Source organism: Calypte anna, chromosome 15 (assembly GCF_003957555.1).
Source record: "Calypte anna isolate BGI_N300 chromosome 15, bCalAnn1_v1.p, whole genome shotgun sequence".
NCBI lineage: Eukaryota > Metazoa > Chordata > Aves > Apodiformes > Trochilidae > Calypte > Calypte anna.
Genome location: NC_044261.1, coordinates 13,526,844 through 13,544,968, shown reverse-complemented (window position 1 = coordinate 13,544,968; position 18,125 = coordinate 13,526,844). Strand labels below are relative to the sequence as shown.

At 55.1% G+C, this 18,125-nt stretch overlaps 2 protein-coding genes across 3 annotated transcripts in view; one reads left to right on the top strand and one right to left on the bottom strand.

Moving 5' to 3' along the window:
* Nucleotides 1–3,050: 3,050 nt before the first annotated feature.
* Nucleotides 3,051–9,855, top strand: TESC (tescalcin). Of its 2 annotated transcripts, none has more exons than XM_030460570.1 (8): nucleotides 3,051–3,202; nucleotides 7,048–7,117; nucleotides 8,113–8,193; nucleotides 8,430–8,569; nucleotides 8,670–8,731; nucleotides 8,803–8,910; nucleotides 9,406–9,453; nucleotides 9,581–9,855. In XM_030460570.1, the coding sequence occupies exons 1-8, from the start codon at nucleotides 3,145–3,147 to the stop codon at nucleotides 9,656–9,658; spliced, it is 645 nt and encodes a 214-aa protein (XP_030316430.1). In that variant the 5' UTR covers nucleotides 3,051–3,144; the 3' UTR covers nucleotides 9,659–9,855. The 2 variants fall into 2 exon arrangements, with proteins under 2 accessions (XP_030316430.1, XP_030316431.1); XM_030460571.1 differs by having other exon boundaries at nucleotides 3,052–3,202; nucleotides 8,508–8,569; nucleotides 9,581–9,701.
* A 5,460-nt stretch (nucleotides 9,856–15,315) lies between these two features.
* Nucleotides 15,316–18,125, bottom strand: part of FBXW8 (F-box and WD repeat domain containing 8) — a 52,946-nt gene continuing 50,136 nt past the window's right edge. Inside the window, exons 10-11 of the mRNA XM_030460623.1 lie at nucleotides 17,012–17,128; nucleotides 15,316–15,889 (exon numbers count right to left, since the gene is read on the bottom strand). Of these exons, the coding sequence (XP_030316483.1) occupies nucleotides 15,745–15,889; nucleotides 17,012–17,128 (262 nt within the window). The 3' untranslated portion in view covers nucleotides 15,316–15,744. The remainder of the gene's footprint in view (nucleotides 15,890–17,011; nucleotides 17,129–18,125) is intronic.

The following is an 18,125-nucleotide window of genomic DNA, read 5'->3' as shown; positions in this document are numbered from 1 at the left end:
TAAAGAAGCAGAATGCATCCAGCTGAAAGCAGCAGGGTAGGGAATCGTGAGGCAAGAACCTTAAAATAATCCCATTTTTGAAGATTGGAGTAGACCTCAGCCCTCCAACCCTTTCTGAGGGTTGAATGCAGATCCCCCCAAAATTCCTAGCAGGGTTGAAAGGTTGGGAATGGGACTGTTGAGTCACAAGGTTGATGAGAAGAGCAGGAGCAGGGCTTGGGCTCCCTCTTCCCAGCCTCAGCTTCCATGAGGCAACAGCATAGGATATCCCTGAATTTCCTGGGGCTTTATGGTCCCCTCTGCCACCCAGGCAGGGTGGTGCCACCTTGTCCCTCAAGTGCATCAAGAGAACTGCCACACACTGAGCTCAGAGGAGTCCTCAGTGATAGGTGATGCTGCCAGGTGGAATCGTGCCATAAAAAAACCCACAGAAACCACCCAAAGTCTCTCTGAAGAAAGCAGTGCTGGGCAGGGGGTGTCTCACCTGCTGGAGACTTTCCAAAGGGAGTCCCAGGGTTGCCAACAGAGCCCATTCCTGTGTTTGTACTCTGAGAAGAGCCTGGAGAAGGAGGGAGCATGGGAGCTTCAGGAGGTTCCCACACCCTTCCCCCTCCTGCAGGCTTCTCCCTCATTTCTGCTTTTGCAGGGGGTGCAGAAAGGGAATGTTTGTGTGCCAGCCCTGTCACTGAAACCTCTCATCCCTTCAGCAAACACTTGGTAGAGGCTCTGCCCTCAGGGGGTCTGTGGGGCTGCTGGGTGTGCAGACCCTCCAGTGCTGGGGTGTGGGTGCTGCTGTCACCCAGGAGCATTGGCACAGCTCTGTGTGTGACAAATGGGGAAGAGACTGCAGGAGGCAGTGCCCAGCTTCAGCTCAGGAGTCACATCTGGGTTTGGAACATCAGAAAAAGCCAAAGGGAACAGTGTGTAAGGGCTCCCCCTTTTCATCCTGCTTGGTTAAATGCACCCCTTGCCTCATCCCATCTTCCTGCTGCTGCCTGTGTTGCATTCCAGGGGCGTTGAGTCTGAGCCAGGAGGAATTCCCACGGAAGTATTCAGGAGACCTGAGCCCCACCATCCAGGGAAAACTGAAAAAAAAATCCAGGGGGATCTCTATCCCAGCTGAGCAGCCTCCTGAAGGCCACATCAGTGCCTGCAGGCTGAGCACTGAGCTCCAGTTAGGTGTTGGCTTTCCTGTCCCCTCCTGGCACCACGGCAGGGGACACCTTTTTCCCAAGAAGCCAGCAGTGGATCCCAAATGTCCCTCGTGTCCATGAGTGATGTGGGCCTGGATCTGGGTGAATGTCCTCATGATAAGGATGCCACCTGTGCATATCCATCTGTCCTGTCCTGCCTGGAGTGCACCTGGGAAAAGTGCTTTGCTTTCTGCCCCTTCTCCTGTCTGACTTCCCTCACCAGTTACCCCATGGAGCAGCAGGAGAGTCCTGGGGGCTCTGCTGCCACTCTCCCCTGGTCCTGAGTCTGCAGGGGCAAAGAGGGGGATTTCTTGCCCCTAATGTCATCATCTTCTCCCTTTTCCCTCCTCACCCACCCATCCCCTGGTGGGACAGCCAGGATGCTCTCAGGGGAAATGGCTCTGCAGGCTGAAGGGAAAAAATCCAGGGGAGGAAAGGAGGAGGTGGGAAGTGTGCAAGGAACAAGGTGTGGTCACTGTTTGGATCCTTGCTGAGCTGGGTTTGAGCCACGTCCCTGGGCCCTGAGGCTCAGGTGGGGCAGGGGGGGTGCCACCAAACCTTGCAGGGAGTGAGGGTTGGGGGTGACAGCCCCTTTGGGGAGGTTTGTCCTCCCTCCCAGGACAAGGTCCTGATTTGCTGCTGGTTTTGAGAGAGGCTGGAGAGCTGCTCAGTGCCTTCCTGATGGCACAGCATCCTCTTGGGAAGCCCTTCCAACCCCCCCTGGATCCATCCTGACATCCTCTGGAGTGTCCTGAGCCACGGGCACAGCGTGAGGGACCCTGGCACTTTGTCACCAACCTTTGCAGGAAAAAAGAGGCTTCAGGACCCCACACTTCCCGGCAGCGAGAGCCACATCCTGCAGGGCAGGAGGTCCCCTGGGGATCTTTGGGTCCCCTCCAGATCACCTTCACCCCTGGCTGGTTTTGAGCATCTCAGAGAATGTCACAGCTCCACGGGCTCTGCCTGCCTGGGGGGTCGCTCTCCTCACACCCGAGGACACAGGGAGGCACAGCCTGGGGCATGTGTCACCCCTCTCCTGCCACTGCCCCTGACACGAGAGGGGACAAATTACCTGTCCCAGGGTGGAAGGGTGAGGACCCCCTGGGGTGCTGTGACACCATGGGAGGGGAGGAGATACCTTTTTTTGGGGGGGGTTGAAACAAAACAGGTATTTTATTGGCTGTGGGACAGCTGTAGGGTGGATGGTCCTTGGTTCTTTTCCTATTTCTATCTGGCATTAAAGAAATAAACAGCAGGAGCTGGGAGCAGCTGCCCTGCCCTGCCTGGTGCCCGGGTTCCCCTTCCCCTGCTCTTCTGGTGGCTCCTCTGTCCCTGTCACCCCCCAGCTGGGTGACAGAGGCACCTGGGGGGCCCAGCACTGGGTTTCTCTCCCCCTGGGGCCCCACCTTCCTTTATCCCCGTTTCCCAGTCCTTTGGGTCCCCTTGTTCCTGGGCAGGTGAGGGTCGTGTCCCTGGAGGGGTTCTGGCTGCCCTTGTCCCCTTCTCCCGGGGATTGGGCCCAGGAGGGCCATGGGGTGCCCAGAACCAGAACTGCCTTCAAGTGCCACCCCCTGGTACCGATACCCCTGGTACGGACACCCCCTGGTACCGATACCCCTGGTACCACCATCCCCTGGTACCGACACCCCCTGATACCACTACGCCCGGTACCACCACCCCCTGGTATCACCACCCTTGGTACCACCACCGCTGGTACCACCACCCTCCACCGCTCCCAGGGGGTTCCGGTTGCCGGGTTGTTGACTCTGGACCCTGAGGACGGCGGTGCCGGTACCGCGGAGGTCCGGGCCCCGGGGGAGAGGCTCCGCCACCTCCTCCCTCCCCGCCGCTCCCGCCCCTTACGAGCAGCGGAGGCGGAGGCGGCGGAGCCCGGTGCAGCGATCCGCGGAGCGCCGGTTCCTGGCCCGGTCCGGCCCGGTCCGGCCCGGCCATGGGCTCCGCTCACTCCGTGCCCGCCGAGATGCGGGCGCTGGCGGACAGGACCGGCTGTGAGTACCGCGGGGAGCGGGGCGGACCGGACCGAACCGGGGGCACCTTGGCCGGGCCCTGCCTGCTGCTCCCCCCACCCCATCACCCCGAACCCTCCCGTACCCCCCTCCCTGTGCACCCCGGGGGGGCTACGGGACCCCCGGTCTCCCCGGGAGATGTCACCCATCCAGGAGATGCAGGCTTGTCACCTGGGGGGGGTGTAGGCCGTGCCACCCGGGGGGGTGATGGTGCAGGATGTGTCACCTGGGGGGGAGAGTGGTGCAGGATGTGTCACCTGGGGGGGGAAGATGGGGGGAGTGGAGGGTGGGCATGTCACCTGGGGAGTGGGGGGTTTGGGGTGGGTGGGGGGTGTGCATGTCACCTGGGGAGTGGGGGGTTTGGGGTGGGTGGGGGGTGGGCATGTCACCTGGGGAGTTGGGGTCTGGCAGCACATGTCACCCGGGGAGGGGGAGTGCTGGTTCAGGACGTGTCACCTGGGGTGGGGACAGGGAGTGTGTGTGTGGCCATGTCACCCAGGGAGGGGGTGATGCAGGCATCTCCCTGTTGGGACCAGGGGGGGGATGTTGTGTGTGGCAGCCCTGGCACCCAGGGGGATGCACCCCAGCACTCCCAGTGCCCCCCATTGCTGCCAGACGGGGGGGGTCAAGTGTGAATCCCGCCCCCCCAGCAGGACTCTGCCTTCCCACAGTGCTGCTGCAGGACATTTTCCCAAGGTGTCACTTGCTGGTGGTGGGGCCAAGGGATCAGTCCGGGCAGGGAAGTGGCCTCAGGCTCCAAACAGGGGTTGGTGAATAGGAGGGGGGTGGTCGTGTCCCCCCTGGGAAATGTCCTGGCTCCAGGACGGGCACAGCTTTTGGGGTGCTCCCAGCTGCTCCCCTCAGACCAAGCTCAGGGTGTGGTGGGGAGAGGGGTGGAAGGGGCAGCAAAGGAGGTGCCAGGGTTGGGGGGGGGGGCTTCAGCAACTCTCCCCAGCCCCTCCCAATGGCCCACATCACCCACCTCCCCCCTCACTGCTCAGGGGCTGAGCCCTGCAGCACCCACGGGGCACCCTGGGGTGAGCTCAGCCCTGCTCATAGGGAACCCCCAAGCATGTCAGCCCGGGGTGGGAGGAGTTTCTTGGGGTGATTTTTTTGGGAATGCCTTGACCTGGGGATCCTGCCAAGCCTGTGCTGCCAAGTGCTCACAGAAGGCACCTGCCTCACCCCTGAGTGCCCCGAGAACAGGGAAGGGCTTACAAAGGCAGCACCCAAAAAAACCCCCAACAAAACAAAGTCTCAGCAGCGTCTGCCTGATGCTGAAGTGACTCTTCCCGGCGTGATGGGAGCATTTTTTTCTGCCCAGACTGGTCCAGTGAGGCCAAAAACAGGGGAGACAGCACCCAACTGACACCCCCACCCCCCAGTCCATCCCTTCCCTGGGGGATTCCCTTTGCTCAGGCAGCACAAACTGCTGCAGGCTGGCAAACAGCAAACCCAGCAGCTTTGGGTTTAAATTCCTTTTTATATTTTTTTTTCCCTGATAGCATTACTTGCTATGCTTGGACATGGGCCTGCAGCATCAGAGCACCCGGGCAGTTTCCCAGCCTCTGCTGCCTTCGTGCCAGTCCTTTCCCCAGCAAAGCCTTTGCCCTTTGGGGAGATGCAGGTTTGGGGTTTTTTTTCTAGTCAGTGCTGCTGCCTTTCACAGGACCCATTCAGTCCCTGGAGCCCTGCCTGCCCCCCAGCCCTGCCAGGCGAGGAAGACCTGGGGTTGAGGAGAGAGGGAGGAAGAGACCTTTTGTTTTTATCAGCTGTGGGCTGGATGGGGAGCAGGACTGGCCCAGCCCCAGCTGCTGACCCCATGTTTATGTTTTTTTGTCATGTTGATGCCTGGGACATTTTTTTCCAAGAGATCAAAGATTATTTTTTTTTGGTGTGGAAGCAAGGCACAGCTGCTGCAGGCTTGGGGGGGATTGGGCTTGGGCTGCTCCCGTGGTGATGGTGATGTTGTCAGGGGAGAGAGTGAAAGGTCACTTCTCTGCATCCAAAATTGGAAAGGAAAGTCCAGGGAAAGTTTCTGTGTGAGTGGATAGCATCAGAGCATCAGCCAGGGAGGGATTAGGGTGAAAAAACAACATTATGGGTGAGCGGGGACAGAGATGGGACCCCCTAAAGCAAAGCAGGGCCCTTAAATGGCCTCATCCTGCAAAGGGGCTGACAGAGGGTGGGGGCAGAGCCCCAGCAAGAGGCACAGATGGGTTTTCCAGTCCATTACTCGAGGTCTGTACATGCTCAGCCTCCCTGATCAATACAGTTTCTATTTCCAGGCTGTGAAACAGGAGTCGGGAAGGCAGCACAGGACGCGAGTTCAACATAATCAAAGAGAGAGAGGGAGGGAGCACGGAGCTCAGCATTGCTCTGTTGTCTTCCAGTCCCAGCACTTAACCATCTGCAGCCCCCAGTGGTACCTTAACACGATTTTCTCTTGCTCTGTGCCACCGGGAAAGGCTGATGAGCAGCAAGTGGTGCAGCCCTTCTCTCTGCAGTGGCACCAAGAAGGACCCAGAGATGTCCCCAGCTCTGGCAAACAGAGACAAAAGCCATTTCCCTGGCTCCTGGGACTTGGCTGCTGCCAGGATTTACACAAGAGTCAGGTTCTAAATGTCTCCGGGGGTTTGAGGAGCTTGGTTACAGCCTGCAGAGGGTAGCTGGGGAAAAAAATAATCAAATAAGGTGTTGTGGGATTAAAGAAGTGAAAAGCTGCTGCTGTTCACTGGTGGGTCTCAAAACAAGGCTGCTGGGCACTCCCCTTCCAGCCCCTACCCAGGCTGCTGGGCTGGTGGGTGCTGGCAGAGGCTGGGGCACCCCTGGGGAGGCAGCACCCACCTCCACGGGTGGGGATTCCCCATCCCCAGCAGCAGCAGCAGCAGATTTGAAGCCCTGCTTTGCTTTTTCAGGTGCTGAAGCATCTCCTCCATCTCCAGCCTTTCCAGGCACGACAGAGGTGGCTGCTGCCACCTTCGGGGTGCTCTTTTTTGGTTTTTTTTTTTTGGTAGTGTCATTTTTTTGACACCCAGCAGGGCTGCAGACATGGGCATGTGAACCTCAGAGCTGCAAGGGGAGATGTCCTGAGTCTAGCAGGGGGTGGGGAGGCAGGGGGAGAGTTGGAATTAGATGATAGATTCCTTCCAATTCAAACCATTCTGTGATTCTGTGCTGCTCAGGCACAGCTCCTGCCCATGGTGTCTGTTTGAAGGGTCTGCTACCCAGGATCCTAAACTGAGGGAGGTGGGATCCTGCCTTGCTGTGCTGGCTGGGCCAGGGGAGATTCTGGGGCCTGAGATTGGGTCTAAACCATCCCTTGGTGTCACTTTGTTCCCCCCTCTCTTCAGTGAGCAAGGGACAGAGGAACCAGCGAGGTGAGAAGGACCCTGCAGAGCTGCACAGAGCCACCAAAGGAGAACAGGGACAACTGTGCCAGTCAGTGCCCAAGGCCCTGCCCCACTGCTGGGGGGAGGCAGAGGGGGACCTGGCAGCCTTTTGGCTATTGCTAGACAGGTGGTGAGACAGGGACCAAGCTTTATGCAGGTTTTAGTGCCCAGCAGTCTCCTCATGTCCCTGGGCAGAACATAGAATCAGAATCACAGAACAGTTTGTGTGGGAAGGAACCTTAAAGCTCATCCAGTCCCAACCCCCCTGCCATGGGCAGGGACACCTCCCCCAGCCCAGGGTGCTCCAAGCCCCATCCAACCTTCAGCACTGCCAGGGATGGGGCAGCCACAGCTTCTGGGGGCAAGCTGAGCTCTGCAGAAGGGTCCCACAGGGACCTCACCCCCTGTCACCTCTCTCTTTTCCCCTCCTGACAGTCACCTCTGAACAGATTGAGCACCTGCACCGGCGATTCAAGCAGCTGAGCAGGGACCAGCTGACCATCCGGTACGGCCATCCCACTGCTGGGGACATCCCTGACCTCCCCGGCGTGACCCCTTGGGGTATCCAGCTCCCTGGATGGGGAGGACAAACCTTTGGGTTCCCCCACAGCCCTGAGCTGGCTCTCTGGGCTGTGACATTGAGAATAATCTGAGGCCAAATGAGTGGGGAAGCAGTGAGCTGAGGGGTGAGAGAGGGCTGGGTCCTGCCGAGGATTTTATTTCCCCCCAGCTTCAAAATTAGTTTTGGGGTGGGAAGGGAGAAGTGTCTGTGTGTGTGTGTGTGTGTGTGTGTGTGTGTGTCTGTGTCTGTGTGTGTGTGTGTGTGTGTGTGTGTGTGTGTGTGTGTAGCTAAGGTGGGGTTTGCAGTTGCTCTTTTCTGTCTCTGTGCCACAGCTTTGCTTCCTCAGGAATGCTCTGCCACGTCCCAGAGTTTCAGCAGCCACACAAGGAGCCAGGGTGGGCCGAGAAGCTCAGCTGCCCTCTGCTCCCACCCCCCCCCCGGGGGTTGTTTCTTGGCGCTTTTGCTCATAAAAAAGCCGACAGAAAGCACCCAGAGGGGCTGAGCCCGGTGTCTGTGCAGCACAACTCTGGGATGCTGCAGGGCACAGGGAGCCGGGGGGGGGGGGGGGGGTGTCAGAAGCTGCTGCCCTCGCCTCATCCAGCCCCACTGAGCACCTTGGGCCTGGGAAAATGCTCTGAAATCCCTGCAGCTGTCTGCAGGTTGAGCCCCAGCATCAGCTCCATTGGCCTCTGTGTACCAGAGCTTCCCCCAGGCCCATTTTTGCTGCACCACACCCAGGCTGATGCTTCAGCACAGCTTGCTTCAGTCTGCATTGAGGCAAACAGAGCTTTTCTTGAAAAAAGAAATCTTTTGTTTTGTTACTATGACTTTGAAAGAATGGGGTTAGAGCTCCTGCCCCAGCCTGTGGGTGACTGTCACAGCATCCCCCTCCTCCATGGCTCCCTCATCCTTTGGGCTGTCTCTTATCTCCCTTGCAGCAAGGAGAACTTTGACAGCATCCCCGACCTGGAGTTCAACCCAATCAGGGGAAAAATCGTCCATGCCTTTTTTGACAAGAGGTAAGAACCTCCCTGGCACTTCCAGGGGGGATGCTGGGGCAACTGGTTTATCCACTGATCGTGGCATGTGGCTGGGTGAAGAGCTCCCTAGAGGCTGGGGTGAAAATTCCAGACATTTAAGCTAAGTTTTAGGAAAAAACAAACAAACCAACCAGTCCTGAGGCTTTCCTGAGGCTCTGCAGAGGGTGGCTGGGGGGTTCCTGGCTGCCTGTCACCAGCAGCTCTGCTTTGGGCAGGAACCTGCGGCAGGAGTCGGATGGGCTGGCAGATGAGATAAACTTTGAAGACTTCCTGACCATCATGTCCTACTTCAGACCCATCGAGATGGACATGGATGAGGAGCAGTTGGATCGCTTTCGGAAAAAGAAACTGAAATGTGAGGCTTTCCCCAAAACCCCGGAGGAGGGCTGGGAGAACAAGGGAGGGGGATGGATGGAGCTCTCCTGACCCCACCACACTCCTCTTGTCCCTCCCAGTCCTCTTCCACATGTATGACTCGGATCACGATGGGAAGATCACACTGCAGGAGTACAGAAATGTAAAGTATGGTCCCCTCCCAGCCCATCAGCACCCAGGTCCTGACCCTGGCTCTGACCCACTGCTCCCCAGGTGGTGGAGGAGCTGCTGTCAGGGAACCCCCACCTGGAGAAGGAGTCAGCGAGGTCCATCGCCGATGGGGCCATGATGGAGGCAGCCAGCATCTGTGTGGGACAAATGGTGGGACCTAGCTTCTTGCTTTTCCACAGCACAGAGGTGTCCTGATGGTGCTGAACTGGGGCTGGAAGGTGTCCATCCTGCCCGGGGCATCTCTCCCCTCCCCAGGCTGCTTTGGCCAGGGAAGATTTTCTTGCAGGCAGCAGCTTAGCAGCTTTCAGGGTTGTTGTTGTTTTGTTTTGGTTTTTTTGGTTTGGTTTGGGGTTTTTGTTTGTTGGTTTGGTTTGGTTGTTTGTTTCAAAAAGGGGGAGAAGCAAACAGCCCCCATAAAGCACCATCCTCAGTGCCTGGGGCTTCACTGCAGCTCCTTGCAGCTGTGGTGCTTCTGGGCAGCAATTTCGGGCTGGCTGTGGGGCAGAGTGGGAGGCCAGCACGGTGTACCCCTGGGAGACACCTCCCATAGCCCCAAGGGACCCATCCCTTGGTGTCCCAGTTCCCTGAGGTCCCTGCCCCATGGATGTGGGGCAGCTGTAATGTTCTCTCTCTTGCTGTGCCCAGGGGCCAGACCAGGTGTATGAGGGCATCACCTTCGAAGACTTCCTGAAGGTTGGTGACATCTCCTTTGGTTCCCCCCGCAGCAGGAGGGCACCAGGAGGTGGCAGGGATGGGGGTGTTGGGTGGGGGTCTGAGCTGAGCCCCCTGCCCAGCCCTGCTCACCCCCTTCCCCTTGCAGATGTGGCAGGGGATTGACATTGAAACCAAGATGCACGTCCGCTTCCTCAACATGGAGACCATCGCCCACTGCTACTGACCTCCCAGCACCCTGGGAGCCAGAGGAGGAGGAGGAGGAAGGAGATAGAGGAGGAGGAGGAAGACTCTGCAGCAGCTCCATGTTCCTGGCACCAAGAGCTTTGTGCCCACCCGTGTGCCTGTCCCCATGGTGGGGCTGCCTTCTGCTCTCTGGAAACAGAAGAGGCTTTTATCCATAATAAAAGGGATTTCTCTTTTTACTCCTTGCTGAGGAACACTCCAGCCACCCACCCACCTACCCACCACCTGGGGCCTGGAGGGGCCTCTCCCCCTGCAGAAAGCCTCAGCAAATCCCTGGTCTCCCCTTCATCTGGAATTTTTAGCCTCTAGGGAAGGAGCTGCCCCTCTGTGCCCCCCATCCCCCTGCCCTGGGGACAGTCTGCAGGCAGGGCTGGGGACACTGAAGGGCAGGAGGTGACAGCAGTGTCCTCAGCACCTGCAGTCAATCACACACCCCCTCTGCACCTCATCAGATGCTCAAGCCAAGTGGCACGAGGGATAAACCCAAACCAACCCCAAACCAGGGCCTAGGGATCCAGATCCATCCCCCAGCCAAAGGATGTGGGGACGTGGGACACAGGGCTCCTGGCAGCCAAGTGGCTCCCATCCCCACATAATCCCACTAGACCAAGGCACCAGAGATCAGAGTTTGTTATTGGTATTAATAACTGGGTGGCTCCAGGCAGATTTCTGTCTCTAAGGCAGCCTGGGCTGGAAAGGGAAGGGGGAGAGAGAAAAAAAAAAAAAAAAAAAAAAAGCAATGGTTATTTTTAGAAAAACTGGAAAGTTTTGCTTGTTTGATCCAAAATATCTTTCCATGGTGAGATGGACCTTCAATGGAAAAATTCCCCCACCCCAGGGGGAAGTGCCCAAGTGAGGGCTGGGGGGTAGGATGGACACCCAGCCCCTCCACCCCTTGGGCAGTGAGCACCCAGTGACCTCCTCCTTGGGGCTCCTCCTGCTCCTCAGGATGGTTTCTGAACTCAGGCATAGAGAAGGACTCCCCTCCCCCCGGGCTTTTGCCCTTCCAGCCCCCCCATCTTGCCCATGGGTGGGGGGTGCAGTCAGGATGAGGTTCCTGCTGGCCCCCAGCAGCTCTCCAGAGCTCCCCCAGGGAGCAGAGCCCAGCCCTGCAATGCAGTCCTGACCTGGGGAGACCTGGGCTGCTCCCTGACCAAGAAACTGCTGAGGCTTTGGAAGGAGCTGCAGGGATGGAGATCTCAGCTCACAACTCCTTTTCCTTCCCCTTCCCTTTTCCCTTTCCTTTCCTCCCCTTCCTTTTCCCCTTCCCCTTTCCCTTCCCCTTCCCCTTTCCCTTCCCCTTTCCCTTCCCTCCTCCAATCCTTTGGGCTCACCCCCAGCCCCACCAGCACCAGCCACTGCAAAGGGGCTGATCCTGACCTCCTGCCTGAGGCTGAGCCTCCTCCTCAACCTTCTCCTCCCTCTGCTGGACCCTCAGTGCTCCCTTCCCTCCCTGCACACCCCAAACCACAGCATCCAGCTTCTCCCAAAATCCCCAGGTCCCAGGAGCAGACTCAGGGCTCCTTTCTGCTTCTGCTCCCAGGAAGTCCCACACGGACACTGCAGATGCTGTCCTGCTCCCCAGTCCAGCTGCAGCCTCCATGCTGTTGCCCTTCCCCTGCTCCTTAAAACCATTCTGGGGGAATCCTGGGGGGATGAAAGGAAACTCCCCCCAGCCCAGGATGCTCCAAGCCCCATCCAACCTTCAACACTGCCAGGGATGGGGCAGCCACAGCTTCTGGGAGCAGCCTGGGCAACCAGGGGCTCAGCACCCTCACACCAAACAATTTCTCCCTCCCCAACATCTCCTCTTCATCTCCCCTCTTGCAGCTGGAAACCCTTCCCCTCATCCCATCCCTCCCTGCCCTTGTCCCAAGTCCCTCCCCAGCTTTCCTGGAGCCCCTTCAGGCACTGGAAGCTGCTCTAAGGTCTCCCCATGGGATCCTTCTCTTCTCCAGCCTGAACACCCCCAACTCTCTCCCCCTGGCTCCAGAGCTGCTCTAGCCCTCCCAGCAGCTCCAAGATCTCCACAAAGTGGACACATGGTCCCTAAGATCCCAGTCCCCCTTCCACACCCTGATTTTCTTGGAGGAGACATTTGTGCTTCTTGCAGCCAGCAAGGGCTGAGCACATCAGCCAGGGGAGGGAACCAGAGGGCAGGAGGACTGAGAAGCACCAATATCAGGTTAATTACTGTTCCCTGAGCTAATTAGCTGCCCCCCGAGTTCTTTCCTGAGGTGGTGAAGGAGGGGGAAGCAGGAGCCAAGCCAGCTGCAGCACAGTTTGCTTTCGCTGGAGTTTGGCTTCTCCCTGGGGAATGGGATGAAGTCAAGGGAGAGACCAGGGAAGATAATCCTGATCCTCACCCTGAGTGAGGCCAAAAGCCCCAATGCTTCCTCCAGGTGGGCAGGAGCACCTCTCAGCCAGAAGGCTGCCCCAGGCAGGGTTTGTTTGGTTTTTTTTGTTTTGTTTTGGGTTTTTTATGCTACCAAGGGACCAGATAGCTTGACCCAGCTCCCCAGCAGTGACACGTCTTATCTCCTCATCCCCATCCATCTCAGCCACCAGGGAGCTGCCAGGGAAAGGCAGGAGAGGTTGAAACCCAGGAGAACCCTGCCTGGGAGGAAGGGGAGGTGCAGGGGAGCAGCCCAGGAGCACACAGGGATGGAGTCAGCCACCTGCAGCCCATCTTTGGAAGCCAAGTTCTGAGGAGCTCCTCCTTCCAAGAAGTGACAGAGGAATCCCCCAGCCAGCATCTCTCTTCCATGCAGCTGTGTTTGCCCCAGAGGCTGAAGGTCCATGTTCCTAGCCAGAAATGACACAAATCCTGACCTGGACAAGGTGCTTTCCCTGCCAGTTTCTCCTGCTCCATCTGTTGGTCCTGATGAGGTCTTCACCTGCTCTTGCCTCAGGTTCCCCTTTGGCAGCAGGAACAGGCTCAGAGGTACCAGCACCTGGGCGGACACAGAGACCCCCAGCCTGGGGAGGGCCAGATGGGTTTTTTTTCCAGGAGAGCTCCACAGCAGAGGGTGTTTCCCCACAGCCCTTGCATCCAGACTCCTGCTCTGCACCAACCATTAATCTTCACTCTAGTCAGAGCTCCAGAGCCCTGGCAGCAGCTGGAAGGACCTAATGTCCAGGGGTCCTCCTCATGAAGACAATGGACACCACTTTTCTTTTTTCTTTCTTTTTTTTTTTTTTTTTTTTTTGCTAAGGATCACTGGCATCAACAACAGGAACCCAAAGTCATTCTTCAGGCTCTTCAGCCCAAACTCCTTCCATTTTTGACTCCTTCTGATTCCTCAGGTGTCCCCAACCACCCAACCCACCTGAAGGTCACCAGCCTGGCCTGTCACACTGTGCTTCCATGCAGTGTGAGCCTTCCCCTTCACTCTGACCTCTGCTGGGTCAATCCCCATCACTGGTCCAGCATCTCCTGACTGAAATTCCTTCCCTTACAGCTTCCCCTTCTTGACTGAGAACCTCTGGGCCCACCTTGGCCCTCACCTACCACAAACTGACACCACTAACGAGTCCAAGAGAGTCCCTGGATGGGAAATACCAGAGGTGGGTGGACACCACCTTTGAAAGACTAGGTGGTGACTTCATTCTTGCTCCTCTAAAGGGAAGAGGGCCCACTGAAATGTCCCCTAACCCTGGTGGAGATGTGAACAGTCACCACTGCATCTGCTACACTTCAGCACACTGTTAATGACTCCTCAGTCAAGTAGGACAACAGCCCTCTTCAGAGACAAAATTAAACTCTCCAACAGCCTAAGTGCCCTCATTTGCAATCAGGAATGCTTGTTAAATACATACACAATCTTCTGCTGTGGTACAACCTTCCCAAATGAATACCAGTGACAGGAAAAACAGACCAAAAGGACCACCCAGAGGGGCTGCATCCAGACTGTGAGCCCACAAAACAGTGGCTGTGGGGACAGAGAACTGGAGGGGATGCCAAACTGCAAGTATCTGGACGAGTTGCTGTTTGTCCCCAATAAACTGATGAGTTTAAATGTAGGGATTCTGTTTTCTGGCAGCTCAGTGACCACCACAGTCAAGCAGTGAGATGGAGGCAGCTTTGCCACGGGCAGTGCAGAAGGAGAAGGAAGGGAGGAGGTGGACTCCAGGAAAGGGGCTCGAGACAAACTTATCTGCTGCTTGCAGCTGGGAGATGAAGAAAGAACAAAGCTGTCCCCAGATAACAAGGCAAGATAAGGAGAGTCTGAGTCAGAACAAGCCAAGGGTGTATGAAGTGAGAGCAGGCAGCAGGTCACAGAGTGGAAGGGAAGAGCACAATGACAGCAGAGCCTCTCCCTGTTCAGAAGAACAGGCCTGGAGCAACCTAACAAATCATTTGTGCTACAGAAACCATTATTTATTTGACAGCTTTCAACTGAGCTCTTGTCCAGCCTACATACCCGTGACACTTGTGGCTCTCCCAGGAATGCAGGAAGGGAGCTGGCATCCCTGAAGGGCAGAGGAAAAAAGAAGACCAAAGCTTTATGAAAGGTACAATTTATTGGTCAGACAGAATGACTTTACCCCTTGCACTTCTTGCATCAGTCCAGCACAAGGAAAAAGCTAAGCTAAAAACCAAACACACACATGAAGGTTGGCTTTGGGGTCATGGAAAACCACCCTGAGCCAAAGCCAATGCAGAGCTGTGAAATCCATCTCTCTCCAGGCAGAAGGAGGGCAAGCACCAAGGCCTCCAGGACCTGCCTGGGTGACTGGTGAAGGGTTGAAGTGACAACCCAGCCAGACCCTCTCCTGCAGGTTGAGGCACATTTCCCACATCCCTCCCCAGCACTGGACTTTTAAAGAGATTCCACTGAGCCAATAAAAAAGTGACAAGTTAAAACTTAACCTCAATTTAAACTCAGATTATGTGGCTTTGGCTTGCACCAGCAAGTTTACAAGGGTAAATCACAACCATAACATAGTTTTGAAAGAATAAAACTGGTTCTACCTGTGTCAGTGCACCTTGGGTTTAAGATAAAGCCTCAGTCCTCAATTTCACCAGAGGTGCTGCATCTGATCCTGCAGCCTGGATGCTTCTCCACATATTACCCCTGGAGAGGGATGCTGGCTCTAATTTCCAGTCATTAACTTGGAAAAGACCTTTGAGATCATCAAGTCCAACCACTGCCTAACTCTACCCAGCTCTACCAAGTTCAGCACTTGAACCACTAATCCAGAATTTTAGAGATTTAAAAAAAATAATTCATTTTAAAATAACTCTGATGTGTGTGGCCTGATGAGTTTCTAAGCACCCAGCTTGGCAGAGGCCAACCTTCCCTTCCCTTCCCTTCCCTTCCCTTCCCTTCCCTTCCCTTCCCTTCCCTTCCCTTCCCTTCCCTTCCCTTCCCTTCCCTTCCCTTCCCTTCCCTTCCCTTCCCTTCCCTTCCCTTCCCTTCCCTTCCCTTCCCTTCCCTTCCCTTCCCTTCCCTCTCTCCCATCAGCCTCCCCTTTCCCAACCACTTCAGTTGTGCATGGTCCTGTTCCCAGACACATCCCAATGTATTCCAAGGAAAAGAAGAATGAGCAACTCATGACAACGAAAAAAAAATTCCAAACATGTGGCTCAGCATGATGCTTTTTTCAAGTCCTTAGTGTTTTGTTTTGGGTTCCCCCCCCCTTTTAGGACAGGCACAAACTCCTCAGTGTGCTCCCAGCCTCCCACCACTCCAGGGTTCTCACTTCCTGACCATGACCTCTCCCAAGATGGGATCAGCAGCAGTCTCCCCACAGGCAGCAGGAAGGAACATTTTTGTTTACACTCCAGTGTACTGTTCCCCTTCACTCTTCAGTCTCTCCCTTCCACCACAGAGGACCTTTGAACATTTCTTTGGCCAGCAACATATCTCTGTGAGACATTTGAGGGCATCCACACTCTCTGTTCTGGTTCACATCCCCAAATTTTCAGCAAAGGCTCAGCCCACAGGATTTCCCTACAGCCAACACCATCTTTGTGTCTCTCCATCCCTGTGGATCTCCTTTGTGCCTTTGGCCATGTACCTGGCAGAGGGCTGGACCCCAGAAGCCAAGTGCAGTGAGTTACTAGATGCTGTCATAGGGCACTGCAAGGCCAATGTTGTAGTTGTAACCAGTGACTTCATCGTAGGAGGAGCGGCAGATCGGGAGGATGCTTTCTACAGCCAGCTGCTCCACTGAGAACTCGTAGGCATAAATGGTTCCCCTGTACCTGTACAGAACAAGCAGGACACACACCATTTTACCTTCATTTGATATTCAGCAGAGGAAACAAACAAAGTCAGGGATTGCCAGAAAGGACCCACGTTCGGTGCTTCAGAAGCCGACTGTAAAAACCTCTTCACAGAGTCACAGAAGTGTCATGGTTGGAAGAGACCTCTAAGATCACCCAACACCACCATGTCAACTAAACCCTGTCCTTAAGGGACACATCTACACGGCTTCTGAACCCCTTCAGGGATGGTGGCTCCACCACCTCCCTGGGCAGCACATTCCAGCACCTGACTACTCTCAGTAAAGAAATTCTTCCTGATGTTTGGTCTAAACCTCCCCTGGGGCAGCTTCAGGACATTTCTTCTGGTCCTACAATTATTTACTTGAGAGAAGAGGCCAGCACCCACCTAGGGAGCTGAAGAAAGCAACACAATCTCCTCTCACTCTTCTCTTGCCCAAACTAAACAATCCCAATTCCTTCAACCTCTCCTCACAGGGCTTTTTCTTGCTCCTTCTGCACCAGAACTGTCTGTGCAGTTTTAACAAAGCAAACTCCCCTCCTGCCTTCTTCCAGAGACCCCACCAAGCCCTGGAAACAAACAGTGAATCATTCATTTCAGCACTGCAGAGACAGGACTGTCATCTGCTGAAACAGTTCTCATATCTTCAGAAAAGGGGAAGGTAAGTACACCCTGTAGGTTGATAGTGCAATTAAACATCCTAACAGCCATCTGAGATGCAAATGCCAAAACCTGGAGTCTAAATACCAGAAGTTTTCCTTTAGGAGGAGATACCAGTGCTAATATTTCAAGCAAGGAAAAGGCTGCATTCCCTATCTGGTTTCCATGGACTTTACATTCCTCTGATGAAAGAGAAATGCAGGGGCTTTTTTGTGCTCAAAAATAAACAAGCAGCCAATTTACCAATGGTTTTGACAGCCTTACCTTCAGATTTTTTTTCATTTTAATTTTTAGAGGCAACACCTTCTCTATCACTGCTCTGGATCACAGTTCAGGTGCTTCCCAGAGTCCCTGATTCGTGCGCCACTTAAAAATATGTTAAATATGTTGTAAAACGTCTTCACAGGACCAAACCCTCACCCCTCAGAGCTGGTACTCACTTCCTGTGCACAGTGAGGTCATCATCCATGATGCTGGCACCTCGGGGAGTTTTCTCATCAGGGATGTTTGCAGTGATGAGGCTGTGAGAGTTAAACCACAGGTGCCGGACTGGATGTCTGCAAAATAAGCCACAGCCCTTGGGTGAGATGCCACCTGCATTGGACTCCTGAAATCCAAGTGTGGGGAAGGAACTGCTCTGGATCAAACAGGATTTCATTTAAATCAGCATCGTCTCTACAGCCAGAGGCTGGGAACCTGCACTTTAGGCTCTTTTCCTCTTGTCTGGAGCAAACAAACGCAGCTTTTACCTCCATCTAGTGGGTTCTTAGCAGAACACACATGGAGGCCACAAAATACTTCAAACCTTTGCCAACACACAGGTTGCAAGGGCTTGGGGATGCTCCTCATTTTGCTGATTTCAAGACTGCAGCAGCACATTCCTGGGAAGAGCAGAATGTTTCCCAAAATGAAAGGGAGGGACAGCCAGGGCCCCCCCGCACTGAGCTATGGCACAAGGCAAGAGGTCTGGTTTCCATCCCTTCTCTCACTGGTGAATAAACCCTCAACCACTCAAGTAGGAGTGACTTTTCAGATTAAATGGTTCAACTCCACTCTCCAATGTCTCCTGTCTCCTTCTGCCCTTGCTTTCCATCCCCACTGGGCTGCAGACACAGCTAACAACACACACACCTGCTGATCTACGAAAGCCTTTTTGATTGAACTCTTCTGATTCCTTTCTAGATTAAACAGTATTTTAAATGTTTTATCTAATGGTTTCAGCTTTTAGTACCCTCCAAAGCTCAGATCTTTGCACTGCCTGCCCCTCCTTTCTTGGCATGCTCCACGAGACAGTCAATCCAATATTGTCCTTAATGCATCAGCAGCATCACAACAGGATTTGTAATTCACAGGGTCAAAAGGGAAGGAGATACCTGCTATTTATCAATGATGACTCCAACTTGAACTTCTCTGCCTGTAAATACCTCATCTGGCTCCTCTCAGAGGGAGATGCATTTAAAAATAAATAAATCAGGATTTATCTGTTCATTTTATTAAGGGTACCACTCAAGACATACAAGAGGTCTTCATCCACCCACAGCTCAGTCCCTGGCA